We start from the raw sequence: 26,521 nt of genomic DNA on the forward strand, positions 1-26,521 counted from the left end.
TCCTTCCTTCCTTCCTTCCTTCCTTCCTTCCTTCCTTCCTTCCTTCCTTCCTTCCTTTTTTCCTCACAAGATCTTACTATGTAGCCCAGGCTGGCTTTGGGATGTGTGGCAATCCTCTGGCCTCTGCCTCTCCAGTACTGGCATGCAGATGTGTACCACCATGCCTGTCTACTACCTTTTTCCTAAGATCAAAAACTAGGGCGGCTAGGGATGTAGCTCTGTTGGCAGAGTCTTTACCTAGCATGCACAAAGCCCTGGGTTCAATCCCCAGCATGGGTGATGGCACTCAGGAGGTGCATGCAAGAGGATCGAGAGTTCGAAGCGATCCTTGAGTAGACAGAGTCCAAGGCAAATCTGACTGATGGACTCCCTGTGTTCTGTGTAGAAGCACAGAAGTAAAGAAGTAAAGTCATGAGAGTTTCCTGTGACCTCCTTCCTTCTACTGAATAAAGAAAGAAAAGGGGTGGAGCCAGGGAGCCTGGCCTCGATTTCTAGCCCACGCTGGCACTTCCAAGCATTGGCAGCCCCTCTTTCCGGTACAGTCTCCTAGACGACTCCAAGTGGGAAAAGCTCACCCTATGCCAAACCTCAGATGGCGATGCCAGGGGGTGGCACTCTCCACAGAGATCACTGGCGGGGGCTGGGCCCAGGCCGCAGAGCCCAGTGCCCAGACAGGACTCTCAGCAGGTGAAGTGAAGAGGCTGGATGACCCAAACAAGTCTAAGGCTGTCTCCCTCAACAGGCCACATCAGGACCCAGCTGGGGGCACCTGGCCAGCTGGCCTGGAGCCCCTAATTGTGCTATGACTCACAAGCTCAGCCTAGTTCTGAAGCTTTGGCTTTCCTGGGAAAAAGTGCCTTTTACAGCACAATGAGTCTGTGTTTAATGATACTTTCATTGAAAAATTACTTCACAGTCTCTATGGCAAGGAATAAGAAAATGGTAGTGACCATGGTGAATACGGCTGATCATCTTTTCTAGCCTGGTTTTTCAGCCGTCTCTGAACACCCAGCATGTGTCTACTATTAACTGCAGGCAAACAGCTGACAGCTCCTCTGATAAGCATCTGGCTCCTGTCCTGACCTTGGCAGATTCCTCCGCTGGGCTTTCTTCCTGCTGTGACTCCTTGGGTTGTTTTGTCTGGAGCTGCCTGGCTGTTCAAGCCTCTGAAGCCCCAACCCCCCAGAGCAAGGCTAGGAGGCAGAGCACCGGGAACTGCTCCTCTAGAGGCAGAAGAATAGCTGGACCCAAGGGAGGAAGATGGAGAAAAGGCCCTGCATCCGAGAAAAGGCCAGAGCAGCACCAGTTACCGCTTGCTCATGAGCTACTGGCCTGGTAAACAAGCGTGACAGCAGAGGGAACTTGTAATACTGAGGTGGACACTGAGGGAGCAGTGTCTCAAAAGAAGTTAAAAGTGGGCTTGGGACCGGACACAAGCCACTCCACTTTTCTGGGACTCAGTTCCCTTGTTGGTCAGATGAGGGAAGAAGTGAGACAATTTCTAACATTCTTTCTATAGCTCTAAAGAAAATTATATGGCCCAATAAATCTGAAAGGTGCATTTGTTCTTATCTTTTCAATGACTGAGTCTCGTCTCTATAGAATATTCCTATTTTTAATGCTGAAGCACTGACAGGGGCTACAGTGTGGATGAGCTTCAGAAACATAATGCTAATGGCAGTCTCAACAGACCACCTGTTACAGGAGTCCGCTTACAAGAAATGTCTAGAAAAAGTAAGTTCATAGAGACAGGAAGTGGGCTGGTCATTGGCTAGGGCCAGGCAAAGGGAAATATGGGGTGACTGCTAATGAGTATTGGGCTTCTTTTAAAGATGAGGAGAATGTTCTAGAATTAAGAGTGATAAGTCTATAGCTCTGGGAACATATAAAAACACTTAAAGGGCAAATCATATAATATGTGAATTATGTCGATGTCATTTTTTAAAATTTTATTATTTTTATTTTCTGTGTATACATGTATTGCCTGCATGTAGGTAAGTGCACCCATGCCATGCAATGCCCACGGAGGTCAGAAGAGGCTGTCAGATCCCCTGGGACTGGAGTTACGGATAGTTGTTAGCTGCCGCGTACATGCTGGGATTCCAACCCAGGTCTTCCGCAAAAACAACCAGTGTTCTTAACCGCTGAGCCATCTCTCCAGCCCAATGATGTCATTTTTAAGAAGTAAAATGCCAGAAATGGTAGCATATGCCTTTGATCCCAGCACTTGGGAAGCAAAGGCAGGCAGATCTTATGATGAGGCTATCCTGGTCTATATAGCAAGTTCCAAGCCAGCTGGGACTACAGAGAGACCTTGTCTCAAAACAAAAAAAATAAAATAAAATAATAATGGCCCGTGTGGTGATTTTGCTTTTTAAATATAACTATTATACTAGAAAACTGAATTTATGGCTCACATTATATTCCTATATCATACAAAACCTTGAATAAACATATTCTTCACTTTTCAGAACAAACAGCAACCATCTGGCCTTCATTTACATCCTAGATAGAGCTGGCATCTAGAAAGCTCCATGTAGTGAGCCCTGAGCTGGATATTCAGAGACTTGGGTTCTCTGTCATGTATCACTGATGCCCTTGGACCTTCAAGCCCCTCACTTGCCCCTCAAAACATGAATGTTTGACTAGCCAACCAATTTGACAGCCACAAGTTCTTTCAGCCTAAAGGTTCCATGATCACAACTGCACCATCTAGGTAAATCCAAATGTCCAAAGTGCTCATTCTACCCCAAAGATTGCTTATCTCTTACAGTGATAAATCTAAAGACAAAGGTACCTGTTGGGAAACAGGAAAATCTACGGAGTGAACAGCACAGCTGACTTGGAACCAGCCTCTTCCATCTAGCAGAAGGATTTCTTTTGAGGGAATTTCTTGATGACCTTCAGTGACTTAAGAGGTTGAAACTCCATACCTGGGCTGGGAAGATAGTCGGTAAGGTGCTTGCTACATAAGCATGAGCACCTGAGTTCAATCCCTAGAACCCCCAAAAAGTCAGGTGTGGTAGTGTGTAACTTGTAATCCCAGCCCGGGGAATCAGGAGCTTGCATGCGAGCCTGAGGCCCATGAGACCCTGTCTCAAAAAATCCAAGGTAGATGGCACATAGGAATGACACCCAATGACACCCACCCAGTCTCTGTCTCTCTGTCTCTCTCTCTCTCTCACACACACACACACACACACACATATATATATATACCACTTGAAAAAAGATTCCATAGCTGGTAACAACAAATACTGTTGCAACTATTTGGGGAAAGAATTTAATAACATACACCAAGAGCTATAAAAACCCAAACCTTCCATGTGGGGGCTGATGGTACAGGCCTTTAATCCCAGCACTCGGGGGCAGAGGCAGGCAGCTCTCTGAGAGTTCAAGGCCACCCTGGTTTACAAAGCGAGTTACAGGCCAGCCAGGGCTACCCAGTTAAGACTGTCTCAAAAAATAAAACAAAAATAATAAATAATAAAATAAAATCCATATCCGCCCACCCAGCTATCACATTTTTCAGTGTCTATCTTAAGAATCCACAGCACGAGCTGGAGAGATGGCTCAGTGGTTAAGAGTACTGACTACTCTTGCAGAGGACCTGGGTTCGGTTCCCAGGACCCACATGGCAGCTAACACCCGTCTGTAACTCCAGTTCCAGGGAATCTGGTGCCCTCTTTGGCCTTTGTGATTATTTGCACACATGGGTGCACTTATACAAAAATAATAAATAAAATATTAAAAAAAAGAACCCACGGCACAAAAATATCCCTGAACATAAAATGCTCGTCCCACAAGTGTTCACAATAACAGCCATTACTCAAATGCAGTCAAAGGGAGAAACTGGTAACCAAACCATGATGTTGCTTAGGCAGAAATTAAGAAACTGTTGCACTTAGGTGATGGTACAGGCATAAATCTCCTCTTTATTCTGATATGATAAATTATATTTCTAACTTTTAAAAGCTCAGATAATAGAACAGGTCATCAGATGTATAGGTATGTTTCCCATGATGGCTAAACATGTGAAGAAACAAGGAGAGCCTTTACGTCAAGAGGAAAAACCTGGTGGATTCACCCCAAAGAAAGTCTAACCACAGGTTAAGACATTGAGGCATCAGTCCTGATTCACCCGGCATCCACTACGATACTGATGCAGATTTTCCCCTGCAGCAAGAGCACTGTAATTACCATTCCAGAGCATCAGAACACTGGAGGGGAGAAGCCAGTTACCACCCGGATCGCTTCGTAGTCACTGTAGTCATCCAACTCAAGGAGAAAAAATTCTCCTCAATATCATTTTGAAAAGGAAGAGTGAAAACACTGTTTCTCAGACTTCATGGAAAATCTCATCACGGATGCCAGCCTCTCCCAAACACCTAACTGCTCCCCCAGGAAGAGGCCACTGAGGGGGCTCACAGGATCAGCCCCAAACCTATAAGCTGCACAGGTTTGCACAGCTATAGCCACCCCCACAGGGATAAAGGTATCTTTTTTAAAAAATACTTTATTTTTAATTATGTGTGTGTTTGTGCGCATGAGTGCAGTTCCCACAGAGGCCAGAAGAAGGTACTGGATCTCCTAGAGCTGGAGTTACAGGTGGTTGTAAGCCACCCCATGTGGGTGCTAGAAATGGCTCGGGTTCTCTGCAAAAGCCGCATGTGCTCCTCCGTAAAAGCAATGTGTGCTCTTAACCACTGAGCCATCTCTCTAGCCCCGACATGCAGCTACTCTAAAGAGACCCTTGAGCCCCACCCTTTGGCTATCTAGACCACTGAAGCAATGGTTTCCAAGAAATCAGAATTTGCTGAGGAATCTTATACTAGCCGATGAAAGAGTTTCACCTGGTGTCAGCTTGACACAGAACTCATCTTCAGGGAAGAGATTTCATACAGTTCCATCGTGCACAGAGACCACAGCTGAAGGGTCAGTAATCGGCAGGACCACACCCTGACCTGGACTGCTTAGTTATGTGAGTCTCTTGCCCTCTATTTAAATACAAGCCTCATGTCAGAGCCCCAAAGATGGACTTGGGGAGTCACTGGAACTTTTTGATTCTCTTCCCAGTGTGGCTATGCTCTTTATTATTAATTGTGTCTTTAATTGGCCTACTGAGGACAGGTGGCTGCTGGGGCCCAGGCTTCACCTTAATAAGTGCAGTAACCTAGCTTGTGAGAGTCAAGTTCCCTTTGGGTGTCTAAGTTTCTCCAGCATCTCCAGTGCCTTTACCCCCAGGCCACATGCTCTGGGATACTGTCGTCCCTACCAGCAGCTGGTGACTTTGACCAGCCACTAGTGTTTCCACAAGACAATGTCCAGGTCCACAAGCTCCAAGAAAACATGAAAATGAGGAGCTGATGTGGCTACGGATGTGCAGTGGAAAGTGACAGCAGATATTTCCCAAAGGATGCCAGGATTCCGTGGTGACCAATGATGAACAGACTGCAAATGGGAGGCACCCCAGAGCCCACAGACTGAAAAACAGCAATGCGTCTGGTCCTCTCCACAATGCCACCAGCCCCTCCTCCTGTACCTCCTAGACTGTTGTGAGGATTCTCCTATTGAGGTTTTTCCAGTGGTGGATGAACCATACTGGGCTACTTTTTTTTTTTTTTTTTTTTTGGTCTTTTTGAGACAGGGTCTCCCTGTAGCCCCAGCTGTCCTGGAACTCACTATGTAGACCAGGATGGCCTTGAAGACCCAGAGATCTGCCTACCTCTGCTTCCCAAGTACTGGGATTAAAGACGTGTGCCACCACGCCCAAATGTATTTAACAACTTCATACTTACATACAATGTATTCTGATTACCTGTACCTTCCAACATCTCTTACCTCCCTCCACTCTTTCAAGCCCTCCTCTACCCTACAAATCTCTTCCCCACATTCATATTTTTTGTTCTGTTTTGTGACCCCACTAAATTTAAACATGGATGTCTATGTGACCATCGGTCAGAAACTATCCTTTGGAGTCTGGTAGACTCACTGTTGGCTATACACTTAAAGACAATGACTGACTCCCACACTCACTCAGAATCTAGCCACAGACAATAATAGTTCCGTAGGGAGAGTTAGGGCCCCATGAGTGACTGACTGTTGACAGGGCCAGGCTTTTGCAGGTCCAGTGTAGGTGAATGCAGCCACTGTGAGTTTACGGCTGCAAAGTATGAGACTTTTTTCAAAGTCAAAAGGTCAAACTGGTAGAGAAATGCCAGATCTAAGGCGACTCAACTCCCTCAGCATTTAGAAGGAACTCCACCTGGTAAGAACACCAGGCAGAGAGCACAGCTTCTCAAGAAGGAGCGTGTGCCCTCCCTGTGCTCTGTGTGCTCTACCCTTGGAGGAGAGGAGAATGAACTCTGCCCTTTGACCTCCCTAAACAGAAGGTCAAATTCAATCACCTTGGGCAGGAGCTACCTGCCACACCTCAGTGGGACAAGAAAACCCGCTTACTATAGTTTGACTGTGGCCCCTAAGAGTTAGTTCATGTGCTGGAAGCTTGGTCCTGTGTGGTGATGCTGGGACATAGTGCAGCCTGAAAGAGATAGGGCCTGGAAGGAAGTGACTAGATGACTGGGAAATGCAGCCCTTAGAAGGAACTAAGGTAGTTCTCCTGGGATCCTGGTTAGTTCTTGCAAGAGGGTGGTTATAATGGAACAAGTCTGGCCCCCATGGGTCTCTCTCTGACTTCTAGTATTGTCTTATGATCTCTCTAGCAAATACTCCCACCATGAGAGTGAACGTGCAAACAGTGAGTAAAATAAATCTCTTTTCTGGGGCTGGAGAGATGGCTCAGAGGTTAAGAACACTGGTTGTTCTTATAGAAGACCCGGGTTCAAATCCCAGCACCCGCATGGCAGCTAACAACTGTCCATAACTCCAGTTCCAGGGAATCAACTCCCTCTTCTGACCTCCATGGGCATTGTACAACACGGGTGCACTTACCTACATGCAGACAATACACATATACACATAAAATAAAAATAATAAAAAAAATTTTTTGGTCTTTTTGGGACAGAGTCTCCCTGTAGCCCCAGCTGTCCTAGAACTCACTATGTAGACCAGGCTGGCCTTGAACTCACAGAGATCCACCTGAGTCTGCCTCCTGATTGCTGAGATTAAAGGCGTGCACCACCATGCCCAGCAAATAAAATATTTTTTTAAAAAAGAATAAATCTCTTTTCTTTATAAAGTACTCAGTCTCTTGATACTTCCTTGTAGTAACAGGAAATGATAGTGACACATTAGCCAAAGACCCATGCCTTGATACCCAGCACCATAAGCCTTTTCCATCTGTGGTTTTTTACATAACACATGTCCCCTATAGGCTCATGTATTTAAACATTTGGTCCCCAGTGAGTGGCGCTGTTTGGGAAGGCTGTGGAACCTTTAGGAGATTTCCTGGAGGAAGTGAATCACTGGGTATGGGCTTTGGTTTCATAGTATCACCCCACTTCCTGTCTGTCTCTCTGTCTCTCTCTCTCTCTCTCTCTCTCTCTCTCTCTCTCTCTCTCTCTCTCGGACTTCCTGTGTGTGGATAAAATGTAACCAGCCTGCTTCCTGCCCCTGCCAGTCCTCCCATGATGGACTCTGGCCTCAGGTACCATAAGCTAAAATAGAATCTTTCTTCCTTAAGTTGTTTTGGGTCATGGCATTTTATCACAGTAACAGAAAAATTACTAGTACACCATTTTCCTGGCTCATTCTTCGTTCTTTTTCTAGCAGGAAACCTGAAGCATCTAGAACTGCTGTCTGAGGTCCTGATCCTAGCATCCCTATTCGTGGTTGATAAAACTCCTTCACTAGCTCATTAGCTTATCTGACCTACAGCATTCTGTGATATCTCCCAGACAGTGTCCTTGACCTTGAGCAGCAGACCAAGAAACTGAGACTGAAGGGAGTCAGTGGCTTATCCGAAGGTCCAAGAGGGGCGAGACGGGTTTTCTAGCAGCATTCCATAATGCAGACTGCAGTTTGGTGTTTCAGAATAGGCTCAGGACAACTCAGCAACCTTCTTTCAGGATCTGTCAGAGCAGCAGGTGCAAAATCAGTGTCTAGCAGATCTGAACAGCACTGACAACCACTGCATCTAAGTGAGGTCTGAGAGATTCCATCCAACAGCAAACACAGGCTCTTCTCCAGCCACGTGGAACAGTCACCAAGACAGACCACATTCAAGACCAGAAAACACACTCTAGTGAATTCGGAGGAATAGAAATGTCATACAATGTTCTCAAACCACAATGGAATTAAACTAGAAATTCATAAAAGGAAGAAAGCGGGAAAATGCTCCAAATAGTCAGACACTTACCAGCATGCTCTTAAACAACACTGTAGTCAGAAATCCCACAACAGTTTGGGAGTGAGCTGGAGTTGAGTTAAAATCCTGGCTGTCTCCTCCTACTGGGCGACCCTGAGTGAATTATAAGTAACTTCTTGAAAGCTCTTCTGTTTCCTTGCCTGGGTAGCAGGGATAATGTCCCCGCCTCCCTGGGTGTCCGTGAAGGAAGACCAAGGCTCCCATAATGAGACCAGTCCACAACACCACAAGTGGTTGCTCTTTGAGCTGCTGTTGTTTGGTGATGTTTTCCCTGTCTTGACCTAATAATGGAACATCTGATCTCCAGGTAGCTCACTCTGTGTCCGAGAAAAACAGCTGTAACTGTTGGACACTGAGTCCTCCTTTTCTTCCAGCTGGCAGCCATCTGCCCAGGCAATCCCAACTGGCAGCACTCTGCGTCCATCTGTGCACATAAGAGTGGTGACTGCCATTTAGAGTGCTGGCATCAAAGAGAGAGCTCATCTTAGACACAGGGCGTGAGATGCCACAAGTGTTGGAAGATCAAGTAGAATCTCACCCAGACAGTGTGGATGGGAATTCACGCACATCGCACCCACACTGAGAAAAACACAGCTGGTTGTCCAGGCGGCCCAGCATCTCCTTCTGGAAAGCGCATCAAACAACCAATGAGAAAGATGTCCCTGAGGTCCAGAATATTGCACAAGGCTCTGACTCATGAAGTCAGGGGTTATTTGAATTTGGAAATTATCAGAAATTTCAACCACGACAACATGCCTTCAGAGACATTCGTGTATCCAGGGAGACGTGACTCTCCTGTGGTGAAGGACCAGCTGTTGTCAGGCTATGCTGTACAGGATTGTGTTTATGAAATATGCTAACTCGACAGCTTGTCCTAGCTATCAAAATAGCAGGGTATTTGTACACTCCAAAACTAGGTGTTGTGTTTTGTTTTGTTTTAAAGACATGACAAATCTTCCCTTGTGAGAAATTTCCATAGCATGGAAATCAAACCAAGCAAGGCAAAGAAGGACTTCTGTCAACTGCCATCTCCTGCATATCACCAACTCTAGGGAGGATAAATGAGGTAAGTATAAAAGTCCCAAGAGTTTGGGGAAATGCCTCAGTCAGGAAAGTGTTTTCCCTAGGAGCATGAGGTCCTGAGTTCCATCTCCAGTACCACAGTAAAAAGCTGGGCACCTAACATGCCAAGAATAAGAGCGTACAGAGTAATTATCCCTGAACTGGACACCTAGCGCAAACTTCTGCCTCCAAAGCTCAGAGATACTGCAAGAAGAGGTGGTGGAAAGATTGTAAGAGCCAGAAGTGGTGAATTGCCACAAAGAAAGAGTTTTCCAGATCGCTGGGAAGTTACTCATATGAACTCACAGCAATGGTGACAGCATGCACAAGTACCATGCAAGTTCAAGTCAGACAAACGCCAGCATAGACATGGGAAAGTGAGTAAGAAACTCTAACCCTACCTGAAGAACTACGGGAAACCAATAGCTGGTTGCTGGGAAGAGTCAGTCTCTTTGAAGGGTGACGCTCTTGGGGGATTAATCAAGCTCCACACAGAAAAACATTTGGGACACAAATTTGAGTCGTAGGCCTTAATAATATATATGTATTATATATAAATTGGGTAGGGAATAGTAAGGAGGTGCAGATAGGGGAGGGGATCTAAATATGATCAAAATACATTGTATGAAATTCGCAAAACTTCAAAAACAAAAAGCCATGCACTACTGCACATGTCTATAATCTCAGCTCTGGGGAGGCAGAGATAGGAGGGTCCCTGAGCTTGCTGGCTGGCCAGTTGGCTGAATCGATGAGCTCTAGGTTCAGTGAGAGACCTGTCTCAAAAAATAAGTTGGAGAGTGATTAAGGAAGGTACCCAAAGTCAAACTCTGACCTCTACATGCATGCATGCTCACACATGTACACACACACACATACACACAGAGTCTCAGTCCCAGGTGTGTCTGACATGCAGCTCCTAATTTAAAGGACGTTACATACTTTTTGGGTGATTTGAGTAATGACTGGGGCCATCCAACAGAGGGTGATGGAAAGGTGATGTCTGACTCCCTCAGCCCAGAGAACCTTTCCAACCTCATGCTTGGCAAACCATGTGTCAACCTCAGGACACATCTTCCCATCCGCTTCTCTGTGCATCTCTAACCCACCGCATGCACCCCACCACACAAGGACACTTCAGCCCTTTTCCTCTGAGCTGCATTTGTAGCTTCATGATGACAGGGCTTATCAGCACTGAACTCAGGACCCTTCTAGCACCACAGACATACCTCTACATTAACACCTACCTATGTCCGTTTCTGAGGCATGTCATCCCGGCTAATGTCCCCTGTGCTTCTGAACACTCATCACTGAACAGGGCTGAATCATACCATCTTCCCAGCCACTTCTGAGCGTCTTTAGGAAAAGGATTCAGAATGCTTAACCCCAGTCTCTCTGTTGGTAGCATTTTCCTTTTTTTCCTAATAGCAGAGAAGGTAGAAATGCCAAAAAAAAAAAAATAGCTCAGCCCAGACGCAGCCCAGCCTCAAGGCCACAAGGAAAGAGCAAGGCTCTCTCTGTGACACTCATTCTTGGAAGTGGGCATGGGGCCCCCATTGACCAGCAACATTCATCAGTCAACACAAAGCAGAAGGGATAGGTGACCAAGCTCAAGAGGGGATGCAGCCATTCAGTGCTAACCTTGGCTCTGCCCATTATAATTTAAAAAAAAAAAAGTAACTCTTAGGACATCCATCCAAGTCTAATGAAGGACCACAACCTCTTCAGAGATGTGTTTCCTCATAAGAATCACAGGCCACTCCAGCTCAAAGGGATCTCATAAATCGCCCGATCTGTTTCCTCCATTGTTGATGCCTTAAGGACCACTGGCTGGTCATCAGGTCAAGTAACTGCCACACACAGGCCAAAGCCTAGCGTTGGTACTCAAGGCTCCCCCAGACAACTGGCAGGAAGAATTGCTGCCTCACAGGAAGCCAGAGCTATTTATCCATGAGAAATGTAAGCTCATGGAAAATCTGATGTCTGAATCCAAGGCACGAAATTTGTCCAGGATCACCCAACTCCAAACCAACTCAGAATCCAGCCTGCCGTGCAGAGGCAGCTTGCCAACAAGCTCACGGTCCAGCCGTCATCCCGACCACGTGTGGTTGGTTATTTTAAGCTCCAGCACAATCTATTTACTGCTCTCCTGGATAGGGTGAAGTAAGCCAAACGCTTGGCTTTTGATCCTGTTAACTAATTTTATGAAGTCTTAAGATTTTAACTATTTAGCAAAACCATTAGAGCAATAAAATATACCAACCCAAGACAGAACAGCCCTATAAATGGCTCAAAAGACTGTTTCCAAGTTTCAAATGACTGAAACTCATTCTCTCTACCAACTCTGTCCTAAAATGAAGCCTAGTCCTCCCTCCCCGACATGCTTATTTTTTAAGTGACAAATCAGAACTGTTATCATCGGAACTGGTAGTAACAGAAACGGTTCTAGCAAACGTTGTACCTGACAAACGAAAAAATACCCAGGGGCCAGGCACTCACAGGCACAATGATGACCTAATTAAGGATCGCATAAAAGAGACACTTAAGGGCTCGAGAGATGGCTTAGTGGTTAAGAGTACTGACCTGGGTTCAATTCCCAGTGACTACATGGCAACTAACAACCATCTCTAACTCCAGTTTCAGGGGATCCAATGCCTTCTAACCATCACGGGCATTGCGTGACACAGGTGTACTTACACTCGTGCAGTCAATACACGCATACACACACATAAAAAATAAAATATTTAAAAATAAATAATAAATATATAAATAATAAATAAATAAATGAGCCAATTAAAGCCAGGTCTACAAACAGTCCAGACGTCTGTGAGCTCTGTTCCGTAGCTTCTGCCTTCAGCGGCTCTGGAGTAAGCTCAGGACTAGGTGCTCCTAAAAAACCTCTAGCAGGAAGTTTCTAGCTGCCTCACCTAACCCCCACCCCCACCTGGTGCTTCGAACCCTTTCAGCTTGTCCATGTGGGGTCTGTCTGTACTAAGGTGGGCTTTCCTGGAGTGTGTGCTAAGACTATCTGGGGAGTCTTTTCCACGACTCTTTCCTGTCTTTGTCCCCTTTTTAGCAGAGATCTTCAGCACACCACAGTCCTGACTGGGTTTTTTTGTTTGTTTGTTTGCTTGCTTGTTTTTATTTTGTTTTGTTTTAGAATGTTTCAGCACATGGAAGGGCCTTCCCCTACCCAAGAACAGTTTAGAGTCTGGGATTCTGGCTTGGAAACATCTTCACTACAACCCCTTGTACTTTTTTGCTCTTCATGGCAAGACCAAGGAGTTGTAACTGGAGGTAACCTTGTCCCGACTCCTGTGCCTGCTGAGGGAGAGCTGGAGAGCGGGGATCCGTCCCTGCTGGTCTCCATCCCTCCTGGTCTCAAAGCCATAGTCATCTGGACCACCGTTTATTTGCACCTGTAATTAGTTGCCGCTTAGCTGGAGCTGGCTTATAATCTCTGTGACTCCATCAAGAGCACAGAGTAGTGGTTATGAACAGGGCTCTGACATGGACCCTTCAAGGTACTGTCCCCATCTGAACTCGGGAGATTACACCACAGATATTGTTAGGAGGATCAAAGGCTTGGTAAGGAGATGCCTGGCACAGAATAAGCATGAATTATATGTCTGCCTTGTTGTGACTATCCTATTATTGATTGCAATTCTTTTTTTTTTCAATCTGACATTCGGTCCTATTCTTGCTCAAATTAGCTTTGAACTCTCGGTCGTCTTGCTGAAATTACAGGTGTGAACCACCACACCCATTAATTTTGGTTTTGTTTTCTTTTAGCATTCTCCTGAACAACACATTGGATAAAAACAGATCTTTATCCTCCAGCGTAACTGAATAGTTTCTTAGCCAAATCCTGCAGCACTAATAATCTGCTTGTATTTCCAAAGCACAATGAGAGATGGCTGATGTTTTCATTGAACAGCTTACAGACAAGTTTTATTCTGAAAGGTGGCACTTTCTCCATCCAAAGGGCCACCATGACTCCCACAGCAAGGCTTGTCTGCCTGGGACATCAACAGTAGTCCCACCTGTCTCCACAGCTTCTGTCCAGATCCTGCCTCAGAATTTCTCCATGCTTTTCTTCATCTGCTCAGTGGCACTTCTCATAAAGGCCTCTGCCCACCTGGCTAAAGCAGGAGTCACACCAATCCTTCACAACACAGCAGACAGCCCATTCTCCTTGTTCAACTGTGACATCAAGTGAGCTAGCTGCCCTAGGCACCAGCTGCTAAGAGCTAGAACCAGGACAGAGCTGAATGAAGGCTGTTGGATCCCAGGCTCTGGACCTGAAGACACCTCTGTCAAGTCAGGATACAGCCTCAGATGGCAAATGAGGGCAAAGCAAAGTAGTGGGTCAGCTGTGTATCCCAAGCATCTCCTGTTTCTCTACCCATCCATCCATTCATCCATCCATCCACCCACACATTTATCAGTGCCTAAGTGCCAGGCAGACAGACACACAAACAATGTCAGGCACACTACATAGCTCAGCAAATTTTACAAAAGTAGGAGAGGTGGCTGACACTAGCTCCACATCTCCTCTGTCTCTACCCTTTCAGGGACAGTACACTCATTCTTTGGTGGCTGACGCCACACTGGCGCATCTGGGGGTCACTGGGGACACAATGGCCAGTGAGGGACCGATTTCTCCAGTGCAACTCAACCAGTTAAGTATTTGGATTCTGCTAACTCCAGACCTTGTTAACTGACTCAGCTTTACTAGTAATAAATTCGGCAACTCACACGTCAGTAACTCAGGGACCCACGCAGCAAGACCACAAACAGTAACACCCACCTTGTCTTTTTACCAAAATATGATTTTCTCAATGTCATCACTGAACACTCAGATTCTTGCTAGAGTAGCCCAAATTCTCTGCCTTCTGTACTCCTCCTCTACGTCAGTTTTACACCAGCCTTCCTCTGAGCTGAGGCTATTCAAGAACATTAGCATGTATGATGTAACCCTTCCTCCTCCTGGAGGCACTGAGCCACCAGTCTGGGTCACTCCTGGCCATCTCCAGCGGTTTCCTGCAACACCAATCTATTCTCCACCCCTCACACAAGTGTCCACTCTGTTGTACTGTTGTTCCCCACTTCCCCCGAGAGGTGAGATGCGCTTTCAGCCCCTTGGGAAGCCCCTCTCCCACACCCTTGGGGTCAAGCTCTGGATGGGCTCTGAATAAGGCTGCCTGAGTTTAAATTCCAGTGACCTTGGGCAAACTCTTCAACCTCAGTTCCACTGTGTGTAAAACAGTAATGAAGGCAGAAGCTTCCTCCTCCAGAGGTTGTGAGAGCACAGGGGATCACAGCGTAACTCACCTGGCACATGGGCTGGTGCTTAGTGTGTGTGCCTCCTCACCATGCCATTTGGAAGTCCTCTGGATTACGCCTCTCTGGAAAAACTCTCCTCTCCCTAATGAGGTTGAGTGTCCCGGGACTCGGGCTCAGCCTTGTGCCCTGGTGTTAAGAGTTTATACAGCCTCCCATCTCCCTACACCACTCTAGTACCTTCCTGTCCATGTGAGTTAAACTGCCACATCTAAAATGGTCATGCTGGACTATATTCCTGTAAAGAAAAATCTAGATCAATCCCTCTATCCTGGGCTCTCCTAGCCCTCTCTCCACAACATGCACACAGGAGGTAGTGCTGGCCTCGAGCAGGAGTCCTGTAGCTGAAGCCAGGCACTGCCAGGCCCAGCTGGCAGGTCCCCACACCGCTGGACTGACCAGACTGAACTTATTGTTTTTCCACAGGACATCTCTGCAGGGAAACAGAAGCATCTCTGAACGGTCCTGCCAGCAAGCTGGGCATGTCTCCAGTTTCCTCCACCCCATCACCACCACCTCCCTGCCACAACAGCTTCTGTGGGTACAGAGATGCCACATGAACAGAGAAGGTTACATTTTACCTCATCCCCAACCTGCCCCTCCTCTGCCTCTGCAAATTTTGTGGGCCAGCGCCCAGTTGAGCTCATTCAAAAGGACAGGCGATAGGGTCTTTTTTTATAAAGTTGACTCAAAACAATGGAAGCGAGAGGGTCAGCGACATCCCCGAAACGTCAGCGCTACTAAATCGCTTCCTGATCAAGAGACCAGCGGGACAAAGTGCGGACCGGGCAGGGCAGGTCACCACTATTCTCCCCACCCCCCCCACCCCCCAAAAAGTTAAAAGTTTTCTCAGAGAGAATCTACGGAAAGAACACTACCTGGTTAATTTCACGGGGAACGAGAGAAAAGGAAGGCAACAGAAATGAGCTTTTATGGTACTCCTCTCCTCCCTGTCTCGTGGTGGGGGGGGGCTTCGGAGAGAGGCCTGCAAGGCACCTGCTAGTAGCGGACGACCTGCAGCAGAGCACAGAGCTCGGAGGGAACCCACCGAGCACAGCCACCGGGACCCTGCGCGTCCCTCCCAGTGCGCGGGTGCCCGCTGCTCCTGGGCACGTCCTCGGGTCAGGCTGGGACGGGCCAGATAGAGCGGGTGGGAGCCGCCCGGGAGCGCACGCAGCGGACACGGGTACCTTGGCCGCAGGCGCCGCGCTGCAGGACGATAACCGGAGGCTGGCGCAGCTTCTCCGAGCGGCGGCTGGCGGCGCGCAGTTGGCACAGGTTGGTGTAGGTCTTGGCATCGCTGCCGCACACCGGCTCGCTGCTGGCGCACTCGCACAGGCCGGCCTGTGCTCGCCGTCGCACGGTGGCCGAGGCGGGCACCCCGAAGGGCACCACGCACTGCAGCCCCTCGCCGCACGGTCCCTCCTGCAGACCGCACACAGCGCCCTCGGGCGCACCGCACACCTCGCAGCAGCCGCACGCGTCGCGGACGCGGCCACCCTCGCAGTCGGTGGGCGGCGGGGGGCAGCGCGCTGGCTCGCAGCGGTCCGGGCAGCCGGTAACCGCAGGGGCCGAGCGGCCAGGCCGGGACGGAAGTGCCCAGGAGGGCGCGGCCAGCAACAGCGGCAACAGCAGCGGCAGGAGCGCAGCGCGCGAGGACTGCATGGTGACTCCGACGGCCGCGGGCTGGGCGAGCGCAAAAGAGCTGCGCCGAGGTTCGTGCGCCCGGGTCTTGGGGACCGCGGCAGCGAGTGCGCGGAGCCGCACGGCCCAGCCCATTGGCCCAGCGGCGGTGACGAGGCACCAGGGGGAAGGGCGTGGAGGGGGGCGGGGAGGATGGGCCAGGGAGGGGGCGGGCAGAGGGCGGGCCGCGGGGACCCGGCGGGGCGGCGCAGGACTCCGCCCTCTTCAGAGCGGAGGTTTCCCAAGCAATTCCGTTCCCGCTGCCTTTCCACCGAGATCCGCCGCCTTAAAACCAGAGACACTCCGCACAGCGGAGCCTGCCCAGCCGAGCAGATTGCCCGGCGGGGAGGGGCTGCCACATAGACCCTGGCCATGCGATGGGCTGGACCGCGTGTCCTGGGTGGGGACTGTGGCCCCCCTGAACCTGATGATGGGAAGGCAACGTCCGCGGGACTAGCAGACACCCAGCTCCCAGACCTAGTTTAAAGTGAGAAGAGCAAAGAGCGGAGCATTTGACAACCTAATCCTTACTTTTCCCGTTCCTTTTAAAAGTCGTTTTCGTTGGTGTGCGTGTGCCAGCGCACGGTTGCCATCCCGCGTCTCAGAAAGGAGAGTCCTGGGCTAGTACCTGGCGGGCTGCGGGTGGCCACCGGGATTTGTTGGGTTTGAATTTTCACCTGGAGTTGTCTACAAACATTTTGTTACCACACAGGAGGGCCCAGTCGCCTGTAGTCCCAGCACTTGGGAGCTTGAGGCAGGAGGATAATCTGAATCCCGGAGTTCCAGGTCAGATAGGGCAACAAAAGGCGATCCCTATCTCAAAACAATCCAAAAAACATCGCCTCCAATCACTCAATGAATCCTTTGGACATAGGGAGACTAGGAATCATTTGGAAGAGTGCTGCTGACCTTGGGACAAGGACAAATCACTGGTTTTTCTGTAACCCACCATCTGGGTAGGTCCCTTGTGCACAACTCCTTTTCCAATAAGAATACTTTAAAAAATAAAATCCAGTCTGGTTTGGTGGTGGTGCTCCTCTTAATCCCAGCACTCCGGAGGCAGAAGCAGGCAGGGAGTTCCAGGCCAGCAGGGGGCTACAGGGAGAACTTGTTTCAAAAAAACAAGAAAGAGGAGCTGGAGGGAAAGATGGCTCGCAGGTTAAAAGCACCCCCTGCTGTTGCAGAGGACCCAGGTTCTAGCCCAAGTACCCCCATGGCGGCTAACAACTATCCATAACTCCAGTTCCAGGGGAATTCAACGCCCTCTTCCGGCTCCGGGGGCCTTGTACAACACAGGTGCACTTACACACATACAGGCAATACATTCACTCACATAAAATAATAATAAGTAAAATATTTTTTAAAAACAGAGAGAGGGAGAGAAGGAGGGAGGGAGGGAGGAATGGAGGCAGGGAGGGGAAAAAATAAAGTCACCTCAAAGCATATCCCTCGATTGTGGGTCTCAGCTGCGGCCAGGTCCCAGAGGGAGCCTCCCATGAAGGACAGAGGAAAGGAGCCCTTGTAGCCCCTGACATGAGAGATGCTTTGGTGTCTCTCCAGCAGCATAAAGACTAACTCTTCTGGGGCAGGAGAGACGGCTCAACAGCTAGAGCATTTGCTGTACTTGCAGAGGACGTAGAACATCAGTTCCAGGTGTCTGGGCAAGGCAAATTTTCCTTCTTCGCAGAAGCATGCCGAGCCACTAAAAGCAGGACACCATGCACATGTGGCCAAAATGGCGCTGGCTTTTTATCCCTATGCAAGGGACACTTAGCTGTACCTCACTGGCTGAGGTTCAACCTTCAATCCGCACCTGATTGACTAGCTTGAAAAATGACCAGAAAGGAAAAAGAGGAAAGGGTGCAGGGAAAAGGGGGGTGGGGGGGCTTTTAGGAGATCACCAGTCCAGATGTAGCAGTGAGTGAGGATATCAGATATATGGGCATGCCAGAAAGTAGATTACATCTGGCTGGACAGAGGCATTCCTTAACGAAGGAACTGGGGTTGGTGGGGGATGGGGTAGACAGGCATACAACTACTAAACCTGTTTGATAGAAAAAACCTAAATTGATCACAGTTCCCCCAGACACACACACACACACACACACACACACACACACACACATTTTATTATATAATCCTTTCCTTCAAATTCTGTTAGGAGGTATTGGGCCTCTTTTTCCCGAGTGTCTAAACAGTAAAGGCTGTGTGGATATAGGGGTGGAGGTTGTTTGGCAACAGCTGTTTCTATAAATCTCTGGACTAAGCCTCTAACACAAGGGATTATACAACATCCTATTCGAATCATGACTCCAGCTATTATAATTAAGGATGTTGAAGCCAAGGTCGTGATTCCCTTCCACTACCAACCATTGTTCCATTAAGTTAGTAAAGGCTTGTCTAGTCCTGAATTTTCTGCTTGTTCATTATCAAGAACATTAAGACCTTGGAGAGTCCTGGCAATGGCCCCATCTGGAGCTGTGCTGTTAGGGATGAAAGTGCAACGTTGTTCTCCCAGCAATACACAAATGCCACATTTCTTAGCCAAAATCATATTTAATGCCAGTCTATTTTTCCCAAACCATTTTGTTAGGAAAGGCTAAGTTGACAGCATCCCCAGTATAGATAACAAAGCTTAGGTGATTGTAACAGATACAGTTGATCCTTTATACATTATTAGTCAACCACCAGAACAAGGCTGACTTGAAATCAGTCACTATTTGGTTTTGAGCTTCAAACTAATTTGGGACTCCCCAGGGCACTCCTATGATATCCCTATAAATATAGGGGTCAAATGGACCTCCTGGAGCTGAGCATTCTCTCTTCTTGTGGGAGGGGCCCTGAGGTGGGGCAGAGTATCTAAATGCCATAATGAAAGGGAATAAACTACAAGTCCCACTCCAATCAACCCAGAGAACTTCAAATAAGGGTCTTCCACAATATCTGCTTATGTGACCACCAGGGCATCTCTTCAAAAGACCAGCTTTCACTGTACCCCATTACACTGCCCACTGGAGTCAATTACTCCCCTCACCTAGAGGCAGGAGGTGTAATTACTCCTGGGAGGGGCTCTGCAGCCCTCGGAGGCATCCAGAGTCTTGTGTCTTTGCTGGGGGAAACAGTAGTGACAAGGTCCAACAGGGCTCATTGCCCCAGACTTCTTGGTCTTGGAAGAGGGAGATCATGAAGTATGCGCCATTCAGATCCAAGGACCACCCCAACGGAAAGGGAACTGTTTGAACATTGGATCCTCCAACTGCACACAGTTGCTCTGATTGAGTATGTGGACTGAGTACTTTATCCATTCCACTAAGGGACTTATGCCTCTTTATCCCATTTCAGTGCTAAAAGTCTGTCTTAAATCTCTGACGACCATTATCTTGGTGGGGTCGGTCTTTGGAAGAGTCTTTGGTCTAAACGATGGAATATCAAGGCAGGTTTGGACTTGGCTGAGAGGCGGGAAAATATGGCTTAAGGAGCAACTGGAAGTGATCTGGGGAATGTTGGGCTACTCCTGTCTTGCCAGTCTTATGGGATCTACTCCTGTTATTTTGTCCTTAATCTGTAAATTCAGAATATTGAGGGTCCTTGGGTTGGAGACAGGGCTTGTTATTATCACTCTGCATAATGGATTACATTGTAGATCCTGACCATTGGGAGTAGACCCCTTTATGAATTATAACTTCCCTCTTATGCTTTCATAGAGCTTTCAGAGGGTGGGTTGTAGGTTCATCCCTGGTACTAAGTTATCCACCAAACATCACTCCACTCATTACAGGGCCACTTTAAAGCTCTGCTCTTCCCTCTCCTGGGAATGTCCTTCCTCCCCATCCATATGGTTTATGTGACCTGAGGAAGCAGAGCATCATTTGAAGGACTTGGGTTCAAATCCCATCTCTGGCCCTTAATTCTGTGACTCTGAGCATGCTGTTGAAGGACCTCAGGAACCAGAAAAATGGCAGTGACTGCAGGTCTCCCTGAGTGACTCACCTCAGGCCCATCAATACATACCATGTGCTCAACATTCCTTCCAGTCCCACTCCGCATGCCTCCCCCACCTGGCATTCCCGTTCAGCACCTTTTCTCCTATGTCTCACCACCCTACATGGTTGTTCCTGCCCTGCTCACCCTATCCCCAGGGCAGGGGCCCTATCCATCTGACCTTTGAATGTCCCTATATTAGCACAGGCAACATGAAGCCCACCCTCAGGAACATGTGTGCTGGCCTGTATCCAGCCCTGAGATTGACACGGGTGGAGGAGGTATGTACATGTACAATGATCATAAGATATTAAGGCCTTCCTTAAAAAGGACTTCCTCAGGGAAAGATGGTATCACCCCAACACTGGGAGCCTGCTGTGACTTCATCAGGGAAAGGTTAACAGAGGAAGAGGAACAGAGGACCACCCGGTACCCAGGAGGCAGAACATACGAATGCTCAAGAGAGTGGTAAGACCAGCCTGGCAGATGGGCTGCTCAGTGTGATCACTCTGATCGAGTCCCACTCTTGATCATGGATCATTAAGAAAAGCAACTTCAGCTGGGGATGTAGCTCAGCGATAGGGTGCTGGCTTGTGATGCACAAAGCCCTGGGTTCAATCCCTAGTTCCACAATAAATACATAAATAAATAAATAAATAAATAAATAAATAAATAAATAAATAAAAATTGGAAGAGAAAATAAGCAACTTGACAGAGGAGAACCTGTTTTAGTCCATTTTCTGTTGTTTTAACAAAGTACTTGAGGTTAGATAACCTAGAAAGAAAAGATATTTTCAGCTCATAGTTGTCGGGGCAAGAGGCTGAAAGTCCAAGATCAGACCATCCCATGGGGTTCAGGCAATGGTGAAGGACTCATAGCCACACCCAACATGGCACGTGGGGGAACAGGCTGTAAAAGGGAGTGATCACATAGCAAGATAGGAAGTAAGAAGAAGCCATGTGGGGACCAAGCTTATTCTAGTTACATCATCCTCCTCTCTTGGGAACTGACCTGGATCCCTTAAGAGCTTTATGGAGAGATGGTTCAGGGGTTAAGAGCACTGGCTACTCTTCTGAAAGACCTAAGTTCAGTTCCCAGCACTCACATGGCAGCTAACAACCATCTGCAATTTCAGTTTCTGGGGATCCAGTGCCCTCTTCTGGCCACCACAGACACTATACACATGGGTGTACTTACATACATACAGACAAAACACTCATACACATAAAATAAAAATGATAAATGAGAGACATATTTTTAAAAGAACTACATTAAAAAAAAAAAAAAAAAAAAAAAAAACTACATTAATCCCTTCTAAAGCTGGCACAGTCACTTCACCCCAGGTCCCACTTCTTAAGGAGTCCACCAGTTCCCCACATCACCACACTGGGGATCAAACTTCTAACTCACAAGTCCTTAGGGGACACACTCAAATCATATCCAAACCCAACAAATAGTAAGTCTCAACAAATCCTTCCAAAAAGTCACACTGAAAGATTATGGGACCCCCTTGACAGGTTTCGTGTGTGTGTGTGTGTGTGTGTGTGTGTGTCTATACTTCCCTCTGTGTGTGTGGATGCACATGTATGCATGTGTGTTTACATGCCTCTGGCTCTTTGTGCTTATCCATGCACAGCTATGCACACAGGAACGAAGAAATAATAAGCCAGTTGAAGCCTGCTATCAAGGGCCCCATAAGGATTTTCCTCCATCCTAAACCTTCTTACCCATGAGGTCATGCTTCCCACGGGAAAACCTTGCTTCCCTCTTTTAGAGTCTTCCCCATCGCCAGCCACTTATAGAGACAGTTTCTTTTTTAAAAGTATATTTTCCGATACATCATGAAAAGCAATTTCTCATCCACCAAGTCTTGGCACCATTTCCTAGAGAGGATTTTTCCAGAGCAAAGGGGGCAGTTCTATAGCCAGACAGGGGAGTTTCCTGCCATTTTCTCTGCAACTCCAACTTATAGTGTTTAAGTTTTGATTCTGAACCATTAGGTCTATCATAAATAATGAATGATGAGATGCCACGCTGCCAAAGTCTTAATCAGGAAATGAGGCTTCTAAGTCAGTTCCAAAAGCCCTGGCTGCTGTCCAGCAGTAAAAAGATCCATCACCCACTTGGGGTATGGGTCACCCAAGGTGTGCAAAGGACCCAGTATGCTGGGGGACTCCGATTGCCGGTAGTTCATAAGGCCCCAAATCTAAAGAACTTATTCATAATTTTGACTCTTTCTATAATCTTAGACCATCCCTACTCTGATGTTCCCAAAGACTCTTAGTCTCAGCAAGGTGAACGCCAAGCTTCTCCACGTGACTTCCAATGTCCTTCTGATTCTCAAGAAACCTGCTGTTGACCCAAGCTGCCTACTAATCCCAGACCGGCAGGTGTCTGAGACACATTCATCCTCCAGTAGTAACAGATTCTCAGGGAACGTGCCACCAGATGAGATGACTTCGGAACTGGTTTGAGCTCCCTTCCTCCTGAGCACCAAACACATGCCCCATTCCTCATGGCACTCACCATCAGAAGGCCACATGGGTACACCCTGGTCATCTTCCCTGGTGACAAACCCACATCTGTTCAGTTTGGTTTACTGTAAGAGAAATTTCTACAGCGTGCCACAGGCCAGACCCTCTGCTAACGTGTGACACTGAATGACCGAGTACAGCACCCAGGAGCTTCAAAGCCTGGCATTCTCTGCAAAACTAGTGATGAGAACTAGAGATGGACATTGGCTGGGCAGTTTAGGGTGAAAAGTCCGTAAGGAACGGTGAGCTGTTTCTTTCTTGGCTAAGAGCAGGAAATGTCCTTGAACCTGCCAGTACACTTGTCCTTGCCCGAGGCCAGAGATGTGAGAAGAAACAGAGCCAAAGATGCCTCAGTTCCTCCTTTGCCAGAGACTGGGGATGTCAGAAAGGGAGTCTGGCTTTCTCCTTATCTCTTTTCCCTGAAAGAGTAGCCTGTGCCTGGAAGTCATGCTGAGTACGTGACTAAAACCTGGAGTTACCTGGACACCTGGAATGGGAACTGGACTGACCAGCTCATCACTCCCTCCCCTCCTCCATCCTCCAAGGCCTTATTAACTCCAGCTCACTGAGGCTCCATGGAATCCCACTCACAGGGCCCCCTCCTGCTCTACAGGAGCTCTGCCTTCTTTCTCTCTCCTACACTCCTTGTAATAAAATATGTCTCTGAGATCTGTAACTTTCATTCTTCAAATTCATGAGACAAGAACCTGAAAGCCTCTGGCTTGAGGTGGCTTTAGGGACTGTTAAGTTTCTGGGACCCTCAACTCTCAGGAAAAGCATAACAGTTGAGAAAGGTTCCGTTGGTGTTGATCACAAAGACAATATTCTTGCATCAGTGACAATGTTCTCAATCTGTGCTGCCCAAGTATGATGACTGAGCTACTGAAGTAGCCCTAAATGAAAGGGGCCACATGAGTGGACCCCACAAGCCACATGAAGCCAGCACCCATCACAGTGCAGAGAGGGAGGGGTAAGAAACCGACTGCAGGGTGATGGGACAATGTCTGTTGGGGGTTGGGGGAATCAAGGCATTAAGAGGTTGATGAAGTAAAATAAACCAGGCACAGAAAGGTCCATGGCGCATGTTCTCACTCACGTGTGGGAACCACAAATCCATCTTACAGAACAGAGTTAGAATAGTGGCCACTGGAGACTGGGGAAGGAGAGGAAAGAGGTGGAGATGGGCAAGACAAGGCACCAAAGCACACTTACCTAGGGGGATGAGTTCTTGTGTTCCACAGCACAATCAGATACCTACGGTCTATAACACTGTGACTATGATGCTGTCCTAGTTTGCCCTCTATTGTAAAACACTCTGACCAAAAATAACTTGGGGAAGAAAGGGTGTATTTGACTTCTACTTACATAGCACAGTTCATCATGGAAGAAAGCCGGAACCTGGCAGGAACTCAGGCGGAGAGCATTGAGGAATGCTGCTTACTGGCTTGCTCACTGGATTATGCTCTACTAACTTCCTTAGCAGGCCCCAGGCCCCCTGCCTAGAGATGTGGGCTAGACTCTCCCACATCGCTCAACAATCAAGAAAATACCTCACAGGCATGCCCACAGGCCAATCTGATGGAGGAAATTCCCCAATTGAAGTTCCTTCTTCCCAGATGAGTCAAGTTGACACTGAAGCCGTCAGCACAGATGGTTAATCTTGATTTTTCAATTTGACAGGATCACCTAAGAAACAAACTTCTGGGCATGACATGAAAGTATTTACAAAGAGGTTTAACTGAGAGGGCAAGATTTACCATGACTGCAGGTGGCATCATTTCATGGGCCGAGGTCCCAGATGGAATGAAAAAAAAAAACAGCAAGGGGGCTGGAGAGATGGCTCAGCAGTTAAGAGCACTGATTTCTCTTGCAGAGGTCCTGGGTTCAAATCCCAGCACCCACATGGTAACTAGCAACTGTCCATAACTCCAGTTCTTGAGGATCCGACACCCTCTTCTGACCTCTGAGGGCATTGCACAGCATGGGTGTGCTTACATACATGCAGACAATACATTCATACACATAAAATAAAAATAATAATCTTTTTTTAAAAAGGCAGCAAACTGAGCATCAGCAGTTGCAATATCACAGGCTCTGGGAGCTGCCCCTAACATGAAGGACTGCGCCCTCCAACTGGGAGCCTTCCTTTTCTTAAATTACCTTTGTTAGATATTTTCCCACAACAATAAGAAAAGCAAGTAGTCATGGCATCATTGAAGATAACTAGAAGAGTCCAAAAGCTCCCCACACAGAGAAACAATAAGCATCTGAGGAGGTGGAAAGGCTGTTTACCTTGATTTCATCACAACCCATCTAACCCCATAAATATATACAAATGTATGTCCACTTTTTAAAGATTTCCTTTTATTTTATGTGTTTGAGTGTTTGTCTGCATTATGTATGTCCACCACATGTGTGCAGTACCCTTGGAGGTCAGAAGAGGGCATCAGAACCCCTGGAACTGTGAGCCATCATGTGGGTGTTGGAAACCAAACCTGGGTCCTCTGCAAGTGCAGCAAGTGTTCATAACCACTGAACCATCTCTCCAGCCCCAATAGGGCCAGGCATGGTGGTGCACGCCTTTAATCCCAGCACTTGGGAGGCAGAGGCAGGTGGATCTCTGTGAGTACAAGGTCAGCCTGGTCTACATAGTGAGTTCCAGGACAGCTGGGGCTACAGGGAGACCCTGTCTCAAAAAGACCAAAAAATAAAAAAATAAAATAAATTTAAAAAGACTTTTTAAAAGAGATTGGGCTAGATCTCCAGGGATAAGGAAGACTTGGGCCAGTAGAAAGGGCAGGGGAGGCATGCACTTAGGATAAGTGTTCTGGGCCCACCTGCATGAAGAGGCTCCAGTTTGAGCAGTACAGCTGCAGGCAGTGGCAGTTGCAGTGTGAAGGGCTCTCACTGTCCTAAGGAATTTGGACTTCACACAGATTCTGTTGAGAAGTTCCAGTCAACCTTTAAGATGCGTCTTGGCAGTATCACCTTGTTGCATAATAGATTGAATGTATTGAAAATAATTGATTTGGTGACATGTTTTTAACCATGGATACATTATTTTATTTTCAGCTCAAGAGCACTTTGAATTAGATTGAAGATTAAGTTAATGTAATCCAGGAGGCTAAGAAGAGACTCTAATAGCTCTGGAACTTTTCATTTCAGGATGACCTCTTTGACACAAAAGCCCTTCTTCAAAAGCAGTGCAAGGGCAAGAATGTTTAAGCTATTTTTTGAGGACTTCTAAAGCCCCTGCGAAATGCTACCATTTTAAATATCAAACCATAAAACATGCATGGCTATTAATTACAGAAGATTGAACTTCTAAACACTAATCCCAGGCCTGGCTGCTGCTCTATTTCCCTTCAAATTTATAAATCTTATATATTTTGAAGACCTACAATTCAAATATTTTATCAATTTAAATTAAATCAGTTGCATAAAATTAATGGTCTGTGTTTACATGAATTGGCGCCTTCCAACATACATGATTCAGAAAAGTAAGAATCCTAAAGTATGTGATCAAATTCTTCACTTTGAGATGAGAATCAGGCAGGAGTTCAAATGCATGGCAGGCAGCTTCCCAAAGGCAGT

The 26,521-nt window shown here is 47.4% G+C and overlaps 1 protein-coding gene across 2 annotated transcripts in view; it reads right to left on the reverse strand.

Annotated features, from left to right (window-relative positions):
- Htra1 (HtrA serine peptidase 1) overlaps positions 1-16,493 on the reverse strand; it is a 57,728-nt gene extending 41,235 nt beyond the window's left edge. The window contains exon 1 of one of the 2 annotated variants that reach the window (XM_008827262.3): positions 15,919-16,491. In XM_008827262.3, the coding sequence (XP_008825484.1) occupies positions 15,919-16,393 (475 nt within the window). In that variant the 5' untranslated portion in view covers positions 16,394-16,491. Of the gene's footprint in view, positions 1-15,918 lie in introns of both variants that reach the window. The other variant, XM_029560721.1, reaches the window with a different exon arrangement.
- Between the last annotated feature and the right edge of the window lie 10,028 nt (positions 16,494-26,521).

This window comes from Nannospalax galili, unplaced genomic scaffold (assembly GCF_000622305.1).
Source record: "Nannospalax galili isolate Female #2095 unplaced genomic scaffold, S.galili_v1.0 scaffold31, whole genome shotgun sequence".
NCBI classification, from domain to species: domain Eukaryota; kingdom Metazoa; phylum Chordata; class Mammalia; order Rodentia; family Spalacidae; genus Nannospalax; species Nannospalax galili.